This window comes from Perissodus microlepis, chromosome 11 (genome assembly GCF_051167445.1).
Source record: "Perissodus microlepis isolate ML-2025 ecotype Zambia chromosome 11, ASM5116744v1, whole genome shotgun sequence".
Taxonomy (NCBI): Eukaryota; Metazoa; Chordata; class Actinopteri; order Cichliformes; family Cichlidae; genus Perissodus; species Perissodus microlepis.
Window position 1 is genome coordinate 22726464 of NC_140471.1, and position 15897 is coordinate 22742360.

General features: G+C 42.5%; 3 protein-coding genes across 3 annotated transcripts; 1 reads left to right on the top strand and 2 right to left on the bottom strand.

Annotated features, from left to right (window-relative positions):
• Positions 1-3237, top strand: cdc42ep5 (CDC42 effector protein (Rho GTPase binding) 5). Its single transcript, XM_084943804.1, has 2 exons — positions 1-242; positions 1126-3237. Exon 2 carries the CDS (start codon positions 1128-1130, stop codon positions 2013-2015), a length of 888 nt encoding a protein of 295 aa, XP_084799930.1. The 5' UTR covers positions 1-242; positions 1126-1127; the 3' UTR covers positions 2016-3237.
• An 88-nt stretch (positions 3238-3325) lies between these two features.
• On the bottom strand, positions 3326-11224 carry grwd1 (glutamate-rich WD repeat containing 1). Its single transcript, XM_084943803.1, has 7 exons — positions 10954-11224; positions 10746-10863; positions 7912-8074; positions 7606-7816; positions 5342-5487; positions 4500-4691; positions 3326-3881 (listed from the first exon to the last, which is right to left on the bottom strand). The coding sequence occupies exons 1-7, from the start codon at positions 11168-11170 to the stop codon at positions 3573-3575; spliced, it is 1356 nt and encodes a 451-aa protein (XP_084799929.1). The 5' UTR covers positions 11171-11224; the 3' UTR covers positions 3326-3572.
• Positions 11225-12348: 1124 nt separating this feature from the next.
• Positions 12349-15213, bottom strand: LOC146377820 (uncharacterized). Its single transcript, XM_084943806.1, has 5 exons — positions 14635-15213; positions 14141-14247; positions 13953-14024; positions 13510-13656; positions 12349-13379 (listed from the first exon to the last, which is right to left on the bottom strand). The coding sequence occupies exons 1-5, from the start codon at positions 14645-14647 to the stop codon at positions 13044-13046; spliced, it is 675 nt and encodes a 224-aa protein (XP_084799932.1). The 5' UTR covers positions 14648-15213; the 3' UTR covers positions 12349-13043.
• Positions 15214-15897: the final 684 nt, after the last annotated feature.

Here is a 15897-nt window from a genome sequence, read left to right on the forward strand (position 1 = left end):
TGTGCGACAGAGTCGTCAGCACTTTGATCCAGCTCGCTCCAATAACTGGCGCGTCACTTCCTCAGCCCGTGCCCATCCCTTTGGAGAAAAAAAAAGAAAAGAAAAAGAAAACTCACACAGGCGGACGACGGCGAGAAAAAAGAGCGAGGGAAAAGTTGAGAGGGAAGCGAAAGCGAAAAGCCAGATGAAAAAGCTGGAGAGTGGAGAGGGAGCCAACCAAAGACCAGAGTTCACGCTTTAAAGTAAGTTTTTTTCTAAATACTTTACATGTTTTGGTGGCGCCCACACTCAGTTGATAAGCTGAATTTTACATTGATCCACACGCTTCTCTGATTGGTTTATCAATACCCGCATCTCCCATTACCAATACTTCTTAGAGCTGTATATTTATATATAACATTTACTTTGAATTGTTATTGGAAAACTTTGAGGGTTGGGCTTACAGGCCTGAAGCCCCCCTCCCCTGCTAAACCCATAACTGCAGCCAAACGTGGAGACTGGCTTCAGTCAGAGTGTATAACATGTTATAAAGGTGACTCGAGCGATTAACAAATATAATGTGCAGTAACGGCTAGCGCTTATTCCATTAATTATCCCTTCTTTTTAATTAAATAATGTTATAATGATCTCAGCAGGAGCAGGGTTTAATCTAATGTCCACCGGTTGTTTTTAACTTAGAGATCTACTTTTGTAGAAACTGTTTAACCGTGGTTTTGTCAACAAACACCCCTGAGGGCAGAGAAAAGTATGTGCTAACTTTGCATAGTGTTCTTCAAGTACAAGTCTCAGCATGGCCTTCACAGCTGCACCAGTGCCAAAACGCTCACTGGTTTCCCACAATATTCAATATTCAAGGTTCAAGGTTCTTTATTTGTCACATGCATAGTTATACAAGTATAACACACAGTGAAAAATATTGCACAACATGGTGGATTTTCAGACTGGCCTGTCCTATCACTGGAGCCCTCCATTGTACACGTGCTTTTTGAACTTTTTGTTCATTCACTAGTTGTTGTTCTTTTTGTGTCTTCATTCAGGAAGTGCTGTCATAACAAAACAATTGAATAATTCATCCTTCCTTTTAATTTTTGCCTTCTTCCTTCCTTTACCTGCCTTTCTTCACAGTCATGCCACTCCACAAATCATCCCGGGCCTCTCGCCTGGACCCTACCATGATCTCAGCCCCGCTGGGTGATTTTCGTCACACGATGCACATCGGCAGGGGAGGAGACGCCTTTGGCGATACCTCTTTCCTGTCCACTCTTGGCCCGAGTTCACCCAAACCTGACCCGGCGAGTCCTGGGATTGTTTCTTCTTCCTACCACAGTGATCTTAATGCAGATGCACCAGAAAGCCCGGAGAACTATGAGCTTCGGCACTCTGACTCAGTGTCTTCATTAAACCTGGACCTAGACCTGGACCTGGGTCCATCTATGCTTGGAGATGTACTAGGCGTAATGGATGGTTTGGGGCTCCACTCTAATCAGGAGGTAGTGGAAACAAAGCAGGGGAAAGGGGCTGCGGCGATGTCTGTGAACAGGCAGAGAGAGCTGAATGGGAAGAACTTGGCAGAGCATGACGTAATCCAGGTGGAAGACAGCAGGATACCAGATGTGAATGGGATGAAGCTAAAGGGGTTACGACCAAAGGTGAGATTCAGCGATAAACGGGAGGAGATCATTCGTCAGGCATCGGAAGAGGAAGAAAGTCAAGGGTTTGACTTCCAGGAAGAGGATCAGGATCTGGAAGCATGTAATAGCTCAGTGAGGAGTGAGAGCGAGAAAGGCAAAAGTCCAGCTGATGGAGGTGAAATTGAGTTCACCAATCACAATGCAGATTTGCCGCCCAGTCCTGCCTCGTCACAAAGCTCCGAGTATGAAGGGGTCACTCCATTGGACAGGAGGAGGGTTGGCAGCTGCCATTCAGAGACTGATTCAGAGGAGGAGGAGGAGGTGGATGAAGAAGGACGAGGCTACACATTTGAAGATGAGTTTGATGATGAAATCGGTTTATAGGGGATAAACTACACCAACAAATCTTTGCTGTCAAGTAAATCAAGTATACTGTATTTTCCTTATTTCATCATTCCTCCACCAAGGACATACCATGTGTGACCAAAGATGTTGATTTGGCCGTGAACCAGATTACGCAAAAAATACAAAGCTGAATGTTATTAAACTTTGCGGAGAGTTGGAACACGAGCAAAGGACATACCAAATGTGGATCCAGATGACCTTGTTTCAAATTACAGAACAGGATGCTGGCCTTGGTGGAGGACTGCGTTCTCAGAGTACCTTTCTTTTTCGGTAGCTTTTGAATGGGAGGTTTAAATACAACATATCTGACTTCAAACTGGATTTTTCAGAACTCAATGAGACGATGTTGCTCAACTGGAAAAGACATTGTTTTTATCTACCAGGGTAACAGATTTGCAGGAGACTTGATATTTGATCAGAAAAAAAAAAAAAAAAAATCAGTGAGCCGTTTTGGTAATGAAAGTGAAAAGTTTGCGACACTTTGATTTCTTTTCATTCCTGGACGTTTTTGCTTTAGAAATCAAAGCTCAGCGGAAAGTTTGATTGAAGCTAAATTAAACTGCATCGTTAATTAATTTCTTTTGTCTTTGATGTCTTTAAAGGGAGCTATACACTTACATTATTGTACCCTGTGATATACGAGTGTCTTATTACATATTCATCATATTGCATGTTTATTAAAGTCTTTGAAAAGGTCTTCAAAGGGTTGCGAGAGACGGCGTCTATAAATAATTACTGTGAATGTGTCACATTCCAAATCTTACAACGGCTCAGACCAAATGCGACTTGATATCAGAGTGCAGTTATTAGCACAGCTGTTCCTTTAAGGCCGTGGGGCTGGGTTAACACTAAAATGCAAAGACAATTATGTGATTTTAAATCAGGAGCAGCAGTGGACTTGCTATTTTTTTTGCTTTTTTTTGTTGTTGTGTTACTTCATAATGCTGTAAAAGGGAAATACCATTCAACTCATGCTGAAAATGCTGGTTAACACATTCGTTAGCCTGTGGTTTCACAAAGATTACAGTGAAAAGAATAAAGCGACTTCAAAAAGATAGAAACCAGCCTCGGCTTTTGTTTCAAGGAAAGTTGCTGAAAAGCTAAATGCCTGAGATCCAACTATACCAGGTAGCTGCTGGTGAGAGTGAAATTTCACACACATTAATACTGAAATAAAAGTGTTTCATTTTATCATTTTCATAATGATTCCATTTATATTAAAGGTTAGAGATGTTTGACAGGAAACTAATTTTTTCCTTTAGTAATTCAAAAAGTAAATGACAGAGCAGTCAAGTTATCAAAACTGTATTTTAAGCATGCAGGTGATGCCTTAAAAAGTTCAAAAGTCTGTAAACATACAGGCTGAAAGTTAAACGGGACCATAATGTGGTGCCTTTGTTGGAAAATAAATGTCAAAGAGCTGAATTATTACATACACAGCTTATTTATATACATTACAAGCTTCTTAGTGCTTGTTACACATGTATCAGTCATGTAAATGCAAAACTATCCATTTGTCTCTAAAACGCACAAACGCTACACGGATATCGTCCTGAACACGTTGAATCCCGACAGAGCCGTGGAGACCATCATGCCCGGCATCTGCGGGTGCCAGTGGATCTCCTTGATCTCAGACTGACCCTGGTGCAGGAACAGCAGCTGAGGGGGAAGGTCCCTGACCGCCTCCACCCTGGCGCCTACGTCGCACGACTCCACAGACAGATCCCACTGGCTGACGATGTCGTCGGCGCCCGAGGCGGCGAACACGCTGGAGTCTACGGGGTTCCACTCCACCGAGGTGATGGGAGCGCTGTGTTGCTTGAAGTTGGCCACGGGACGCCCGGTCTACAGGAACAGGAGAGCAGTGAGGTGTGACAGCTGTTCATACAGTTTCAGCTCAGTGGGGTTTCACTCTGAAAACATACTAGGAGCAACCACTGAAGCGTTTTTGTGAACCGAGCAGTTACTGTCATGCTTCAGGCCTGCTTGAAGAACAAAAGGACTGGGTGTGCATCAGAAGGGTGATCTGTGCTCATGTTTTTACCGATGTACACAGAGGTGTCTAAACTCTTCATTATGGGGGAAAGGGTTAAATATGTCGCTCATACGATGCAACTAGGACTTTGTGTGCTGTGAAAGTCTCATTCAGCTCTCTGTAATAAATCATGTAAATGTTTTTTCACCAAATATATTAAAATAGTTTCCTGATTTAGAAGGGAGGCAACAGCTAAAGCTATTATTGTTACACAACTGTACAACTAATGTTAGGTGGGGCCAGAACACTAAGAGGTGAGACAATCTGACGGCACAAGCCTAAAGATTGTTTTCCATTTAACACTAATCGTGGGTCACAGTGACATGTTGGCACACTGATAATAGCTCTGTTATTGTGAGTGCAATGTGTGTTTAATTAGACTTACATAATTATCTTTAGATGTATTGCCTCCATTTATTCTTTTGTACCTTAAACTGTCGCAGATCCCACACTTTCAGGAGTCCATCGTCCCCTCCTGACAGGAGGAATGGTTCGCTCCTGTTCCAGCTGATTACATTGATGTCTGATGAGTGAGCTTCATTGGCTGAGAGCATTGAATTGGGCGGGGCGCGGATGTCCCAGATCCGAATAGACTGATCCACTGAACAAGATGCAAAAACCTGGTGAAAGAGAGTCCAGATACTTTAAAAGTTTACTTTACAATAACTATTAACACAATAAGATCCAACAGCCTTCCCAAACAAGGAACTATTTCCTCTTAAGAATTTACTAGGGGAGGGCTCTGGTGGACTTTGCATGCTTAATGATCCTTACTGCAGCAAGAAATTTTAGACAAGACTGTACAAGTTGAAAAGCCCTGAGATTCCAAAATAAATAAAGAATACTTTCGTAAATGCAAACACCCAGTCTTATAGGACGAACATCGACATGTCACAAACTGGTTTGGTGACTAACTGCTGCGCTAAGACTCACGTAATTTACATAGTTTGGGCTGTAATTTGTTATGTCACAACACTGTGGTGCCACACAGCAAGTGTTACCATATTCTATTTTTACCACGTGCCATTTAACAGCAAGTTTCCATAATTCTGCTCCGTGACCGCACCCAATTTTTTCAAAGAATTACCCACGCATCACCAGGGACTTAACCTTAGTGGAAGATACCTAGAAATGTATAGACATCACAATTCTTAAGATTCAGAACAGCCACTCCTACTAATGTTACCGCTGCGGTTAAGAGTGCAACAAGCGAGCGAGCACAATCTGCCAAAGTTTGTGCCACTACGTCACCGTTGGTGTACAAACATACTGTAGCTTCTGTAGGCGACCACTGCAGATCTTCCACAGACTTTGTGTGGGAGCTGAAAGGTCGCTGGTCAATCTGCCAGGAAGTACCCCCCTCCCGCGGCTCCCACACGTGGATGTTTTTCTTGCAGTCCCCGCTGACAAGCCGACCTGCCAACAAATCACAAAACTATTAACATTTTAATCTTTGACAGACATCTATTCAATTCTTTATCTGAGTCAATCGCAGCTTTCAAAGACATTCAAATACATGCAAATAAAAACAACCCGTTTCCATGTTTAAGAGGAATTTGTGTTCTTCTTTGTCGGCACTTTAAGGTGGATTTCCTTCCAGCGTTATTCTTATAAAAGCCCACACTGGCATCTTTTCACTAAAACTACTGCACGTTTTTAATCGTAGCTGATCCCTCTCTGACGTACAGGGAGTGCAGAATTATTAGGCAAATGAGTATTTTGTCCACTTCATCCTCTTCATGCATGTTGTCTTACTCCAAGCTGTATAGGCTCGAAAGCCTACTACCAATTAAGCATATTAGGTGATGTGCATCGCTGTAATGAGAAGGGGTGTGGTCTAATGACATCAACACCCTATATCAGGTGTGCATAATTATTAGGCAACGTCCTTTCCTTTGGCAAAATGGGTCAAAAGAAGGACTTGACAGGCTCAGAAAAGTCAAAAATAGTGAGATATCTTGCAGAGGGATGCAGCAGTCTCAAAATTGCAAAGCTTCTGAAGCGTGATCATCGAACAATCAAGCGTTTCATTCAAAATAGTCAACAGGGTCGCAAGAAGCGTGTGGAAAAACCAAGGCGCAAAATAACTGCCCATGAACTGAGAAAAGTCAAGCGTGCAGCTGCCAAGATGCCACTTGCCACCAGTTTGGCCATATTTCAGAGCTGCAACATCACTGGAGTGCCCAAAAGCACAAGGTGTGCAATACTCAGAGACATGGCCAAGGTAAGAAAGGCTGAAAGACGACCACCACTGAACAAGACACACAAGCTGAAACGTCAAGACTGGGCCAAGAAATATCTCAAGACTGGTTTTTCTAAGGTTTTATGGACTGATGAAATGAGAGTGAGTCTTGATGGGCCAGATGGATGGGCCCGTGGCTGGATTGGTAAAGGGCAGAGAGCTCCAGTCCGACTCAGACGCCAGCAAGGTGGAGGTGGAGTACTGGTTTGGGCTGGTATCATCAAAGATGAGCTTGTGGGGCCTTTTCGGGTTGAGGATAGAGTCAAGCTCAACTCCCAGTCCTACTGCCAGTTTCTGGAAGACACCTTCTTCAAGCAGTGGTACAGGAAGAAGTCTGCATCCTTCAAGAAAAACATGATTTTCATGCAGGACAATGCTCCATCACACGCGTCCAAGTACTCCACAGCATGGCTGGCAAGAAAGGGTATAAAAGAAGAAAAACTAATGACATGGCCACCTTGTTCACCTGATCTGAACCCCATTGAGAACCTGTGGTCCATCATCAAATGTGAGATTTACAAGGAGGGAAAACAGTACACCTCTCTGAACAGTGTCTGGGAGGCTGTGGTTGCTGCTGCACGCAATGTTGATGGTGAACAGATCAAAACACTGACAGAATCCATGGATGGCAGGCTTTTGAGTGTCCTTGCAAAGAAAGGTGGCTATATTGGTCGCTGATTTGTTTTTGTTTTGTTTTTGAATGTCAGAAATGTATATTTGTGAATGTGGAGATGTTATATTGGTTTCACTGGTGAAAATAAATAATTGAAATGGGTATATATTTGTTTTTTGTTAAGTTGCCTAATAATTATGCACAGTAATAGTCACCTGCACACACAGATGTCCCCCTAAAATAGCTAAAACTAAAAACAAACTAAAAACTACTTCCAAAAACATTCAGCTTTGATATTAATGAGTTTTTTGGGTTCATTGAGAACATGGTTGTTGTTCAATAATAAAATTATTCCTCAAAAATACAACTTGCCTAATAATTCTGCACTCCCTGTATACACCGGTGTCAGCCCTGCAGTGGACAATACTTTTCTGATTCCCGATGACAGGTTTGCACGGGCAGACACAGTTAAGAACATGGGAACAAAAATATCTTGCACAAGGTGGAGACTGTTTTTATCATGTCAATCAGATAACGAAGTAGTCCAGGTGCAATCAGGGACCTGGCTGCTTGCACAAAACAATGTTGCCACACAGGGTGAGCTGAAAGGATGCATGTTTTGCTTTGCTTTTGTTTTTTCACATCTGTATAGCAGTCTTACAGGATAAGCCTCACGTACCAGGTACTTTAGGCGACCAGTCAATTGCAAAGCCTTCAGTCATGTGCCCTGAGAAACTGAAGAGCGCTGCTGCCTCCTTCTGCTGTTTGATGAACGCAGCCATAGCAGCAGAACTGTGGACGGCCTCCAGCTGGGATTGGAGATCAAAGATTTCCACCTGTCCCTTGTCCGACCACACAGCGGCTAATGACTGCTCTCCAACCTGAGTCACCTGGACCCCAAGAAGCAAAATTAGTCGAATCACCAGAGAATTAAGAAAAACTGATGCACAAGATACTGATTTTATTTACTTATACGTCTGCATACCCTGACTCTGTTAATCCCCCCATAGTGGGGCATCATGGCCAGTTCCATCTGTGGTTTCTTTTCTTCATCCTCCTCCTCTTCATCACTTTCCTCATCGCTGCTCTCTTCCTCCTCTTTGTCCTTCTCTGTTCCATGAAGGTTATACATGCGCATGACCAAAAGTCTGCCAAAAAACAATTAATTAACAATTAATTTATTGGCATTGATTTCTGGGACATACCCCAGTCCAAAAAAAAAAAAAAAAATCAAACTATCCTGCATCAGTGTGCTTCATCTTTGAGTGCTTGAGATTTTCCAATAATTGACCACTGAAGTCTCCACCGAAAGGAGACCTTTCAGGGGAACAGTACGAGAGCTGACATCAGAACAAAACTGAAACTGTGCATCACAGGAAAATTAAACCAACAAACAAATAAAAACAACATTGTGGTGTGGTCTATAGTGAAGAGAGTCAATGCTTTAATGTTAGCATCCAAAAGAATTTTCCCTTAGACATTAAAGAGTTTGCTTTTCTCTGCTATAAACAACACATTTGGTAATAATAACAATAAACATGTACAACAGGAAGAATGGGAAAATAAGGGGAATTTAACATTACTACACATGGAAACGTGGCAATAATGCGATGATTTTGGATGAAAGGACACCTCCTGGGGACACCTGCACAAAGCAGCTTTTTAAATAAGGAATGAAGTTGTTGGAGGTCTTAAAGTTAAAGAAATTAAAATCATTTTCAAGTTTTAGTCTTGCCCACTACTCCTGCAATACTGGTCTAATGTAAAAACATCCATCCACTAATCTAATTAGAGGTCTTGAACCTGAACGAATGTGTGTCTCCTCCTGGCATCCAAGCAGGGATCTTTCACAGGTATTACTTATTGTTACTTATTATTAAGGTTAATTATGGTTATTTTTGTCTTCTTTCAGCTGCTCCCTTTAGGGGTCGCCACAGCACATCTGCCTCCATCTCACTCCATCTCTGGCTTCCTCCTCTGTCTCATTAGCCATCTGCATGTCCTCCTTGTGGCCCACCGTGTCTGGCATTGGTATTCTTTTATTGTTGTATGAATGAGAAAGTGTGAGTGAACAGAGTTTCTACAACATCTACACGTTTGTTTTTATCCCACACTGTGATCAAACTATAGTCAGACTATAGATGACCAACTTAATCTGTTACACAAACTCATTGTCTTAGGACAACTTTGCCATGAATTAGGATAAAAATACCTGTGTTCAGCTCTACTGCTCGGCACATGGCTGCAGCAGAGCTGAGCTGCTGTCGCTTCTTAATGTGGTGAAGCTTAATGCCTGCTTTCAGCTTTTTGAACTCTTTAACTCTCCCTACTCAATACTCCAGAGTAAACAGACCAAGCGCTCACTTTGTGCTACTGATTAGCTGCGTTACAGTGATGTGACTTTTAAAATTAGAGTAAGCCAGCCTTTATTCTGTGAACTGTCCTAGTAATAATAAGGAGAAAAATGGAATATTAATTGTGGCCTCACGGCTAGAAGGTTCAGGGATTTGAACTCCCAACAGACTGGGTGGCGCCGCTCTGTGTTTTCTTTTAGCTCACTTTCTCCCACAGTCGAGCGGCTTACAGTTAACTGGTGACTTAAAGCTGGGTGTGAATATGAGCATGAATAGGTGTCTGTCTCTGTAGCTTCCACAGCTAAAAAAAAACAAAACCATGGAAGTGCCAAAAACTACAGGTGCTCAAACAGTCGCTTCAGGCTAGCCAAAGCATTAAAATGCCCAAATCCAGCCATGAAGCTACCGTGGTTACATCCTGGTCTCTGCAGCCAATCTCTCCCATTATAACAGCTGTACAGGAGTGTGTGTTAATTTAATAACTCACCGACTTGGATTTCATTTGGATGTTTTTCATAACTCTGACTCCCAGCTGTGCCAGGATCAAGCAGCTGCAGCCAGCTGCTGTCTGCCAAACTTGTTCGTGCCCTTTGGCACATTTTTAATAGAACAATCCGCTGTGTGGTATGGAGTGTCCAACAACTGTATGCTTCATTTTTAGGGAGAAAAATTCTAGTATTTAGAACAAATTAGTAGTAAACACATTTAAACTTGCAGGTCTCACAATTCCTCAGCTTGGATAAACTGGAAAGTTACCTCAGGACATCCGGGCTAAAAGCTATACCAAATCAGCATGCATACTCAGACCCCTTGGGAAAAAGGGAGCGGCTCAAAGTACCCAATTAGTAATAATAAGGAATTATATTTGTCTGGGAGGGTTGCACACAAATGGATGCAGCTTCCTAACCAAGCTTTTTAGCATTAGTGGAAAACAGTCCAGTCCAACCTCTCACGCAAAAATGAACACATCCCACTGCAAAAGTGCTTCCCTCTGCTTATGGTTTTTGTACTTGCTCTTGTTAAATTTCAAAAATATCCTTTTGCAATCACTTTACTTAATTAGTCTTGCTCTTAAATAATATTTGCAAGCCATTATTTTATCCTCTGGTGCTGTGTTTGCTCATTTTAACTTTGCCTAAATGTTGTTATGCAACTGCCATCTGAATGCGTCTGCTACGAATAAATATGTATTTAAAAAATGGGGGGATGGGGGGAGTTTATGGGTTTAACTTGCCTCTTGCACAATGTCAGCTGGATAAAATTACTCCAGGGCAAACATGACAGATCACTCTAAAATATATTTGTGAAACTAACCACTGACACCAGTTTAAACGACCAAAATAAACACACGGAGGTGCAGGACATCCGGCGTTAATGAGCAGGACCTTTAAAAATGGTGCTTTCGGATTAAATGCTGAGTGCCGACAGTAATGAAGGTGTGGGTTAAAGGTCAGTGGTCCTGTACCTGTTCTTCAGAGCTGCGTCCGCCTGCGTGCCCGCACAGAGCAGCATGGACAGGGGAAACTGCTCCCTGCCGTCTCCATCTCCATCCCTTAAGATGTCGAAGCTCAGGCATGGAGCACCTGAACATAAACAACAAGGTAACTTAAGCCCAGAGATCCCACATGGTGGAAGCGTGAACTTCATTGGGAGTAATGATGACTTTAACTTGCCTGTCTGACACTCGTGATACATGCGGTACGCGGAGCGGTCCATCTCCAGCTCCTCCCCGGGCTCAAGCGGCTCGATCCCGGGCACGTACACTTTCTTCTCCTCCTCTCCCTCTGCCCCTTCCTCTTCCATTTCCACCCCTTCGTCCTCATCGCTGCCCGCTTCGTCCATCTCCTCCATCTCGTTTTCCTCCACGGCGTGCTCACCGGGCGCAGACATCTTGGCAGAGGCACTGTGTGGCGTACTTCCGGTGCAGGCAGTGGCCACGTGGTTTAAACGCCGCTCACCCTCCTCACCAGCGGCGCCCCTCTCTCCCTGTTTACGGGAATTCAGCTGACCTCTTTGGCAAAAGAGCCCCTGTTGCCAGGAAAGACCAGGCTTGCAATTGTTTGTCTCACACTGTAAGCCCTGAGGATGAGGATCACGTGAACATTATTAGCGTGAACACTGTTAGCGTTAGCTACATGTCAAATGTTCTGTCTCCTCCCTGGATGATAATAAGCCTTTTGCTTAAGAACATTTCGGATCATGTCCATGCGCCGATCAGTAAAGAGTCTTCACCTCTGAGTCATGATTGTGTGATTTAATGAGATTTATCTGAATGTGCTGTACTACATCTTACGCAGCACAGCCTGGTACTGACAGGGGGCTCAGCAGCCCCTGCACCACTAATGGGAAGTCAGGCTTTGACTCACAGCTACTCACTGGCAATAATTTATAGATAATTTTGCACTGACTCTATCAGGGTGTTGGGAAACTGCCATAAAAGCTGCTATGCTAAATTCATAAGAATACTTGGGCAATTTCTCTTATACACGTTTGTCTAAGCATGTGTTTCTTTCTTTCTTTTACATTTGTGTTTGAATTTCATTATTAAAATTGTGGCAGAGATTCTCTTGAAACCTTCTCTGCTCTTTTAACAAACACTCACATATACATTTAAGAGATTGTGAAACTACTCGGGGGGTTCTGTCAGGACGAAGGTGTTTCTTTCACGTGTAGCTGAGTACAAGTAGAGACAAGTGCTCTTTTATTACTCATCGAGGTCTTTGACAAGAGCCATAACATCCCGGGCTGTTCCACCACACATTCCTCTGTCATCTGCAACTGATCTCTTAGACTTTTTATTTATTTAATTTTTTTTTTTTTTTAAACTAAACCTGCAGAATATATTTGAAGAGTTTGCACACAAAGGCTGCCTCTTTACAAGAGAATCTACGGTTGAGTTCACATGAATGCAGACTCTTGCAGTTGGAATGCAAGATTAAACACAAAACGTAATCTCTTAAAAGCAGCAGGGACAAAACTGTAAACATATAACTCCGACTGATTAAATACTTTGCTGCTGCAAATAGCAGTACCACACTGCAAAGTTACAAATGCAAATTTGGCAAGAATTGTACCTGTGATTGCTCTGCAACTGTAGTTTTATTAATGTCATAAGTTAGTGCTGATCATAGGCCACAGTATCATTATGCAGGCATTACAGCTGTAATTGGCGGTGCACTGATTTGAACAACTTCATAAACTGTTGAGTTTTTCAGTGTGCCACAGTGCATAATAATTTTTTACAAATGTGGAGAGAAATGACAGTATTTACCTCTAAAATGTGGCGTAAAAGTGTCTTTAAATGAAAAACAAATTAAATATGTATATCCCAACACTTAAGCACATTTACTTAAGTAGCCTAACTGTAAATGTACATTCAAAATACTGTAATAAATATAACACAGACTTTGGATACTGGCAAGTTACACCAAAAGCTAACGATGCATATATCTAAATGTCTTTAATTTATTTTTCTGTACAAAAGTAAATACATATACATCCATTTGTAAACAGTGGCAGGCAATGCCCATTAGCAAGAAGAACATAAACCATAGATAGCTTGCTCTAAATAGTGATGCTATTGGATTACATCTGCGATATCACCTCTTACAGAGCGCTGTTGGACGGCGAGACTGGTGGTTTGCTCTAATTTTGTGCATCAGATGTAACACTTGAGTTTCACAAAGCTTACCACACCGAAACACAAAGACAAAAACTTAAGAAAACAGTCATCAGTGCCTATAAAAAAGACCCTTTTTGACAACTATGGTAGCAAACACCAGTAGAGTCTTAATAATAAGGAGCTCCAAACAAATGCAGAATATGATGGGGGAACCCCACTGGACAGTGGCGGTGTGTCTATAATCCTGCCAGATTCCATATTGTCTACCGCTCTAGTGGTTAAAAGTCTGGCCCTTGATGGGCTGTAGTCCTTCCTTTCAACAGACGGTGGCAAGTTGGGCAGGGTGCATGTTTCAATTGAAGGTGGGCACCCAATTTGAATCCACCGGCTAAAAAGTTCTGATGTTAACTTTAGGAGTTCTTCTGGAGAGGAAGACACCGAGGAGAACTGGGATAAGTCTGTCTCCTCCCGAAACATCTGCAGCAAGGAAACAAGGAAGAAAGATCAGTATTATCAAGACAACAACTCTGACTAACAAAGTCATCTTTGAAACAGCTACTTGATACTGAAGCGAGCAATGTCACGACAAGAAAAAGAGCATACGTACTTCCATGTTTCTGTTCTTGCTAATAATTTTATCCAGTGTCCGTGTAAGTTCCACAACAAGAGAGTGATTTAAGTGTTCCTCCCAGAGGTTTGTCAGGAGCACTTGCCAAGAATTATGGAGGACATACGCAGCAGGGAACACGCAACACTGCGAGGAAAAACGGAGCAACACAACAACCCCAAAATTAGGACTAGCATGTAAAACACATGACAAATCACCGCAAGAGCCACACAAGTAACCGTGTTACGAGAGAGGCTGGAGGCCACTTGGGACAACAGACTGTTATTAAACAGAGCATGTGACTTGTTATAGTGGAAGACGACCAAAGAAAAAAAGCAAGTAATTATTCTCTTTAAAAAAAAACCCAAGTGGGCTTCAGGAGAAGGTTAAAATGAACAGGATATATAAGATCTATATGAGCACTTCCTATATAAACAACTCACCGGATCGGTGTCACAGAGCATGTGTCTTGTATATCGATGCACCACATAGTAATCCTTAGGAAACACTGTGCGCTGAAGGAGGGATAAAAGAGGCAAAGATGAGAAGCCAGATACCCAGAAGGACCACACAGGTCTATATGGACATAGAAGTAAATATTTAGAAACGAAGTAAAGAGAGTTTCACTTACAAAGCTTGCTGAACTCGAATCGATGGTCCCTTTGATATTTTTCACACCTTCCAGGTCAAACTCACATCCACCACATGGGGCAGTTAGTAATGACAGCAACAGTAGAACTGTTGGAGACATGATAAGAGCGAAAGCCACAGAAAACAAGTCACATAATTGCTGGAAACTTTCTGTGGTTTGTAGCTTGTTCAAACTGCATAGCTACTAAAAAGAACATGACATCATTTCCTGTGTAAATTAGCCATTTCTTTCTTTTTTTTAAAAAAAAAAGAAAACAGCAGGAAACACTGGGCTACGATTGCAACATCTCTAATTTAATTAGGGCACCAGAAACGGCTGTAATGTTTCAAAGTGGCTCAAAAAAAATCAACTTTGATTCACCATTTAAATCTCACTATGCATTAACCAGGACTGCTGTTTCACTATAATCCCACAGACATTTAAAAAGGGTGAAAAACAGACAAAAATTTAACATGAAAATAATAGTTTCTCACCTCGCAGTGTCATCGTTTTATCTTGACTGCATGTCCATTTCTCTTGTTGACAGCAGTGACTCTGCAGGCAAGCTTCACTGTCACTCTGTAAAAGGCGAAGCTTCCTCCTGTGGTTTTTTTTACAGGTCTTTGAAAGAGCAGGCTTCTGTCTCTTCTTCTTCACTGCTTGATATTTAGTCTTCCTGTTCACATCCCTCAGATCATCCCCTTCTCTTTACTTAGGGTCCTTTGGTACTTTCCATGCACATGCCCCACTTGTCACCTCACATCGACATGCTCTCTCACTTTGGGTTTTCCCACTTGAAGCCAGGGTGGCTGCAGCCTTTCACTTTGAAAGCCTTGTTTTCTATTTTCCTTTCTAAATATTTTCTCCTTTCCCTTTCTCTTTCTCACTACTGACCTAGAATTTTCCTGACCTTAAGCCACTCTGTCTCCGTCCCTTAAAAGTGGTTAATGAATAAAGTGCTGAGCTGACCTCTTCCCCTGGATTTCTCCCTACCCCTCTGTATCCTACTCAGACACAGGCACAGCTCAAAGTGAAAGTGCTCCGCTCAATTCTCCCTTTATGCGTCAGCCACTCCCACAGGCACACGTTTTACCTCACTATTGACTGACCCGTCTCCCTCCCTTCTGCTTCCCACATTCCCCAACACCCCCCCCATCCTCCCGCTCCCACCCCCATCCTCCCGCTCCCAACCAGGGCCGAAGAGGCTTAGTTATGCAGTCAGAGCATATGTTTTTCATTTGGATTCTTCCCCACACCTCTCTGCCTGTTGATTCTATCAGTCTCTGTCCCGTAAGTCAGTGCGCAGTATCATCCCATTAAGTCATCCATTAACAGTCAGTTTCTTTTAGAAATAAGGATCACATTCATTACATTCCTCGAAGAGCTAATGAGAAAGATTGCAACACTGAATTGCCAGAAGATGCAAGTCATCCCAACATGACTGCTTTCTTTAGTCATTAATGTTAAAATTGGCTTTGCAGAGTTGGATGGTATGATTGTGATGCGGAGCACTGTGCACAGCTGTCATCATCCTGTCTGTAAAGTGTTGTTTTGTGGCCTCAGGTTATGCAAAGCACCGCGTTGGTTTGGGATATCAGTCAATGTCAACAGAGGAGTTGATTAATGATGAAAGGAAGGAAGTCGTTATTCTTCATGTTTGTTGGATCATAAGCCAAAGGACAGAGGAAAATTTCCCAGAGAGGTATCTCTACTGAGAGGAAAAGGAAACCACACAGCCGCAGCAAGCTAGGGCTCTA

Coding starts and splice junctions, on each gene's coding strand:
- grwd1 (XM_084943803.1), bottom strand. CDS start 11,170: ATGTCTGCGCCCGGTGAGCACGCCGTGGAGGAAAACGAGATGGAGGAG. Junction 10,864..10,953: donor GTATCACGAGTGTCAGACAG/GCAAGTTAAAGT, acceptor GTTTATGTTCAG/GTGCTCCATGCCTGAGCTTC. Junction 5,488..7,605: donor CTGGTCGCCTAAAGTACCTG/GTACGTGAGGCT, acceptor ATTTGTTGGCAG/GTCGGCTTGTCAGCGGGGAC.
- LOC146377820 (XM_084943806.1), bottom strand. Junction 13,657..13,952: donor TGCTCTGTGACACCGATCCG/GTGAGTTGTTTA, acceptor TTTTCCTCGCAG/TGTTGCGTGTTCCCTGCTGC. Junction 13,380..13,509: donor GCAAGAACAGAAACATGGAA/GTACGTATGCTC, acceptor TCCTTGCTGCAG/ATGTTTCGGGAGGAGACAGA.
- cdc42ep5 (XM_084943804.1), top strand. CDS start 1,128: ATGCCACTCCACAAATCATCCCGGGCCTCTCGCCTGGACCCTACCATG.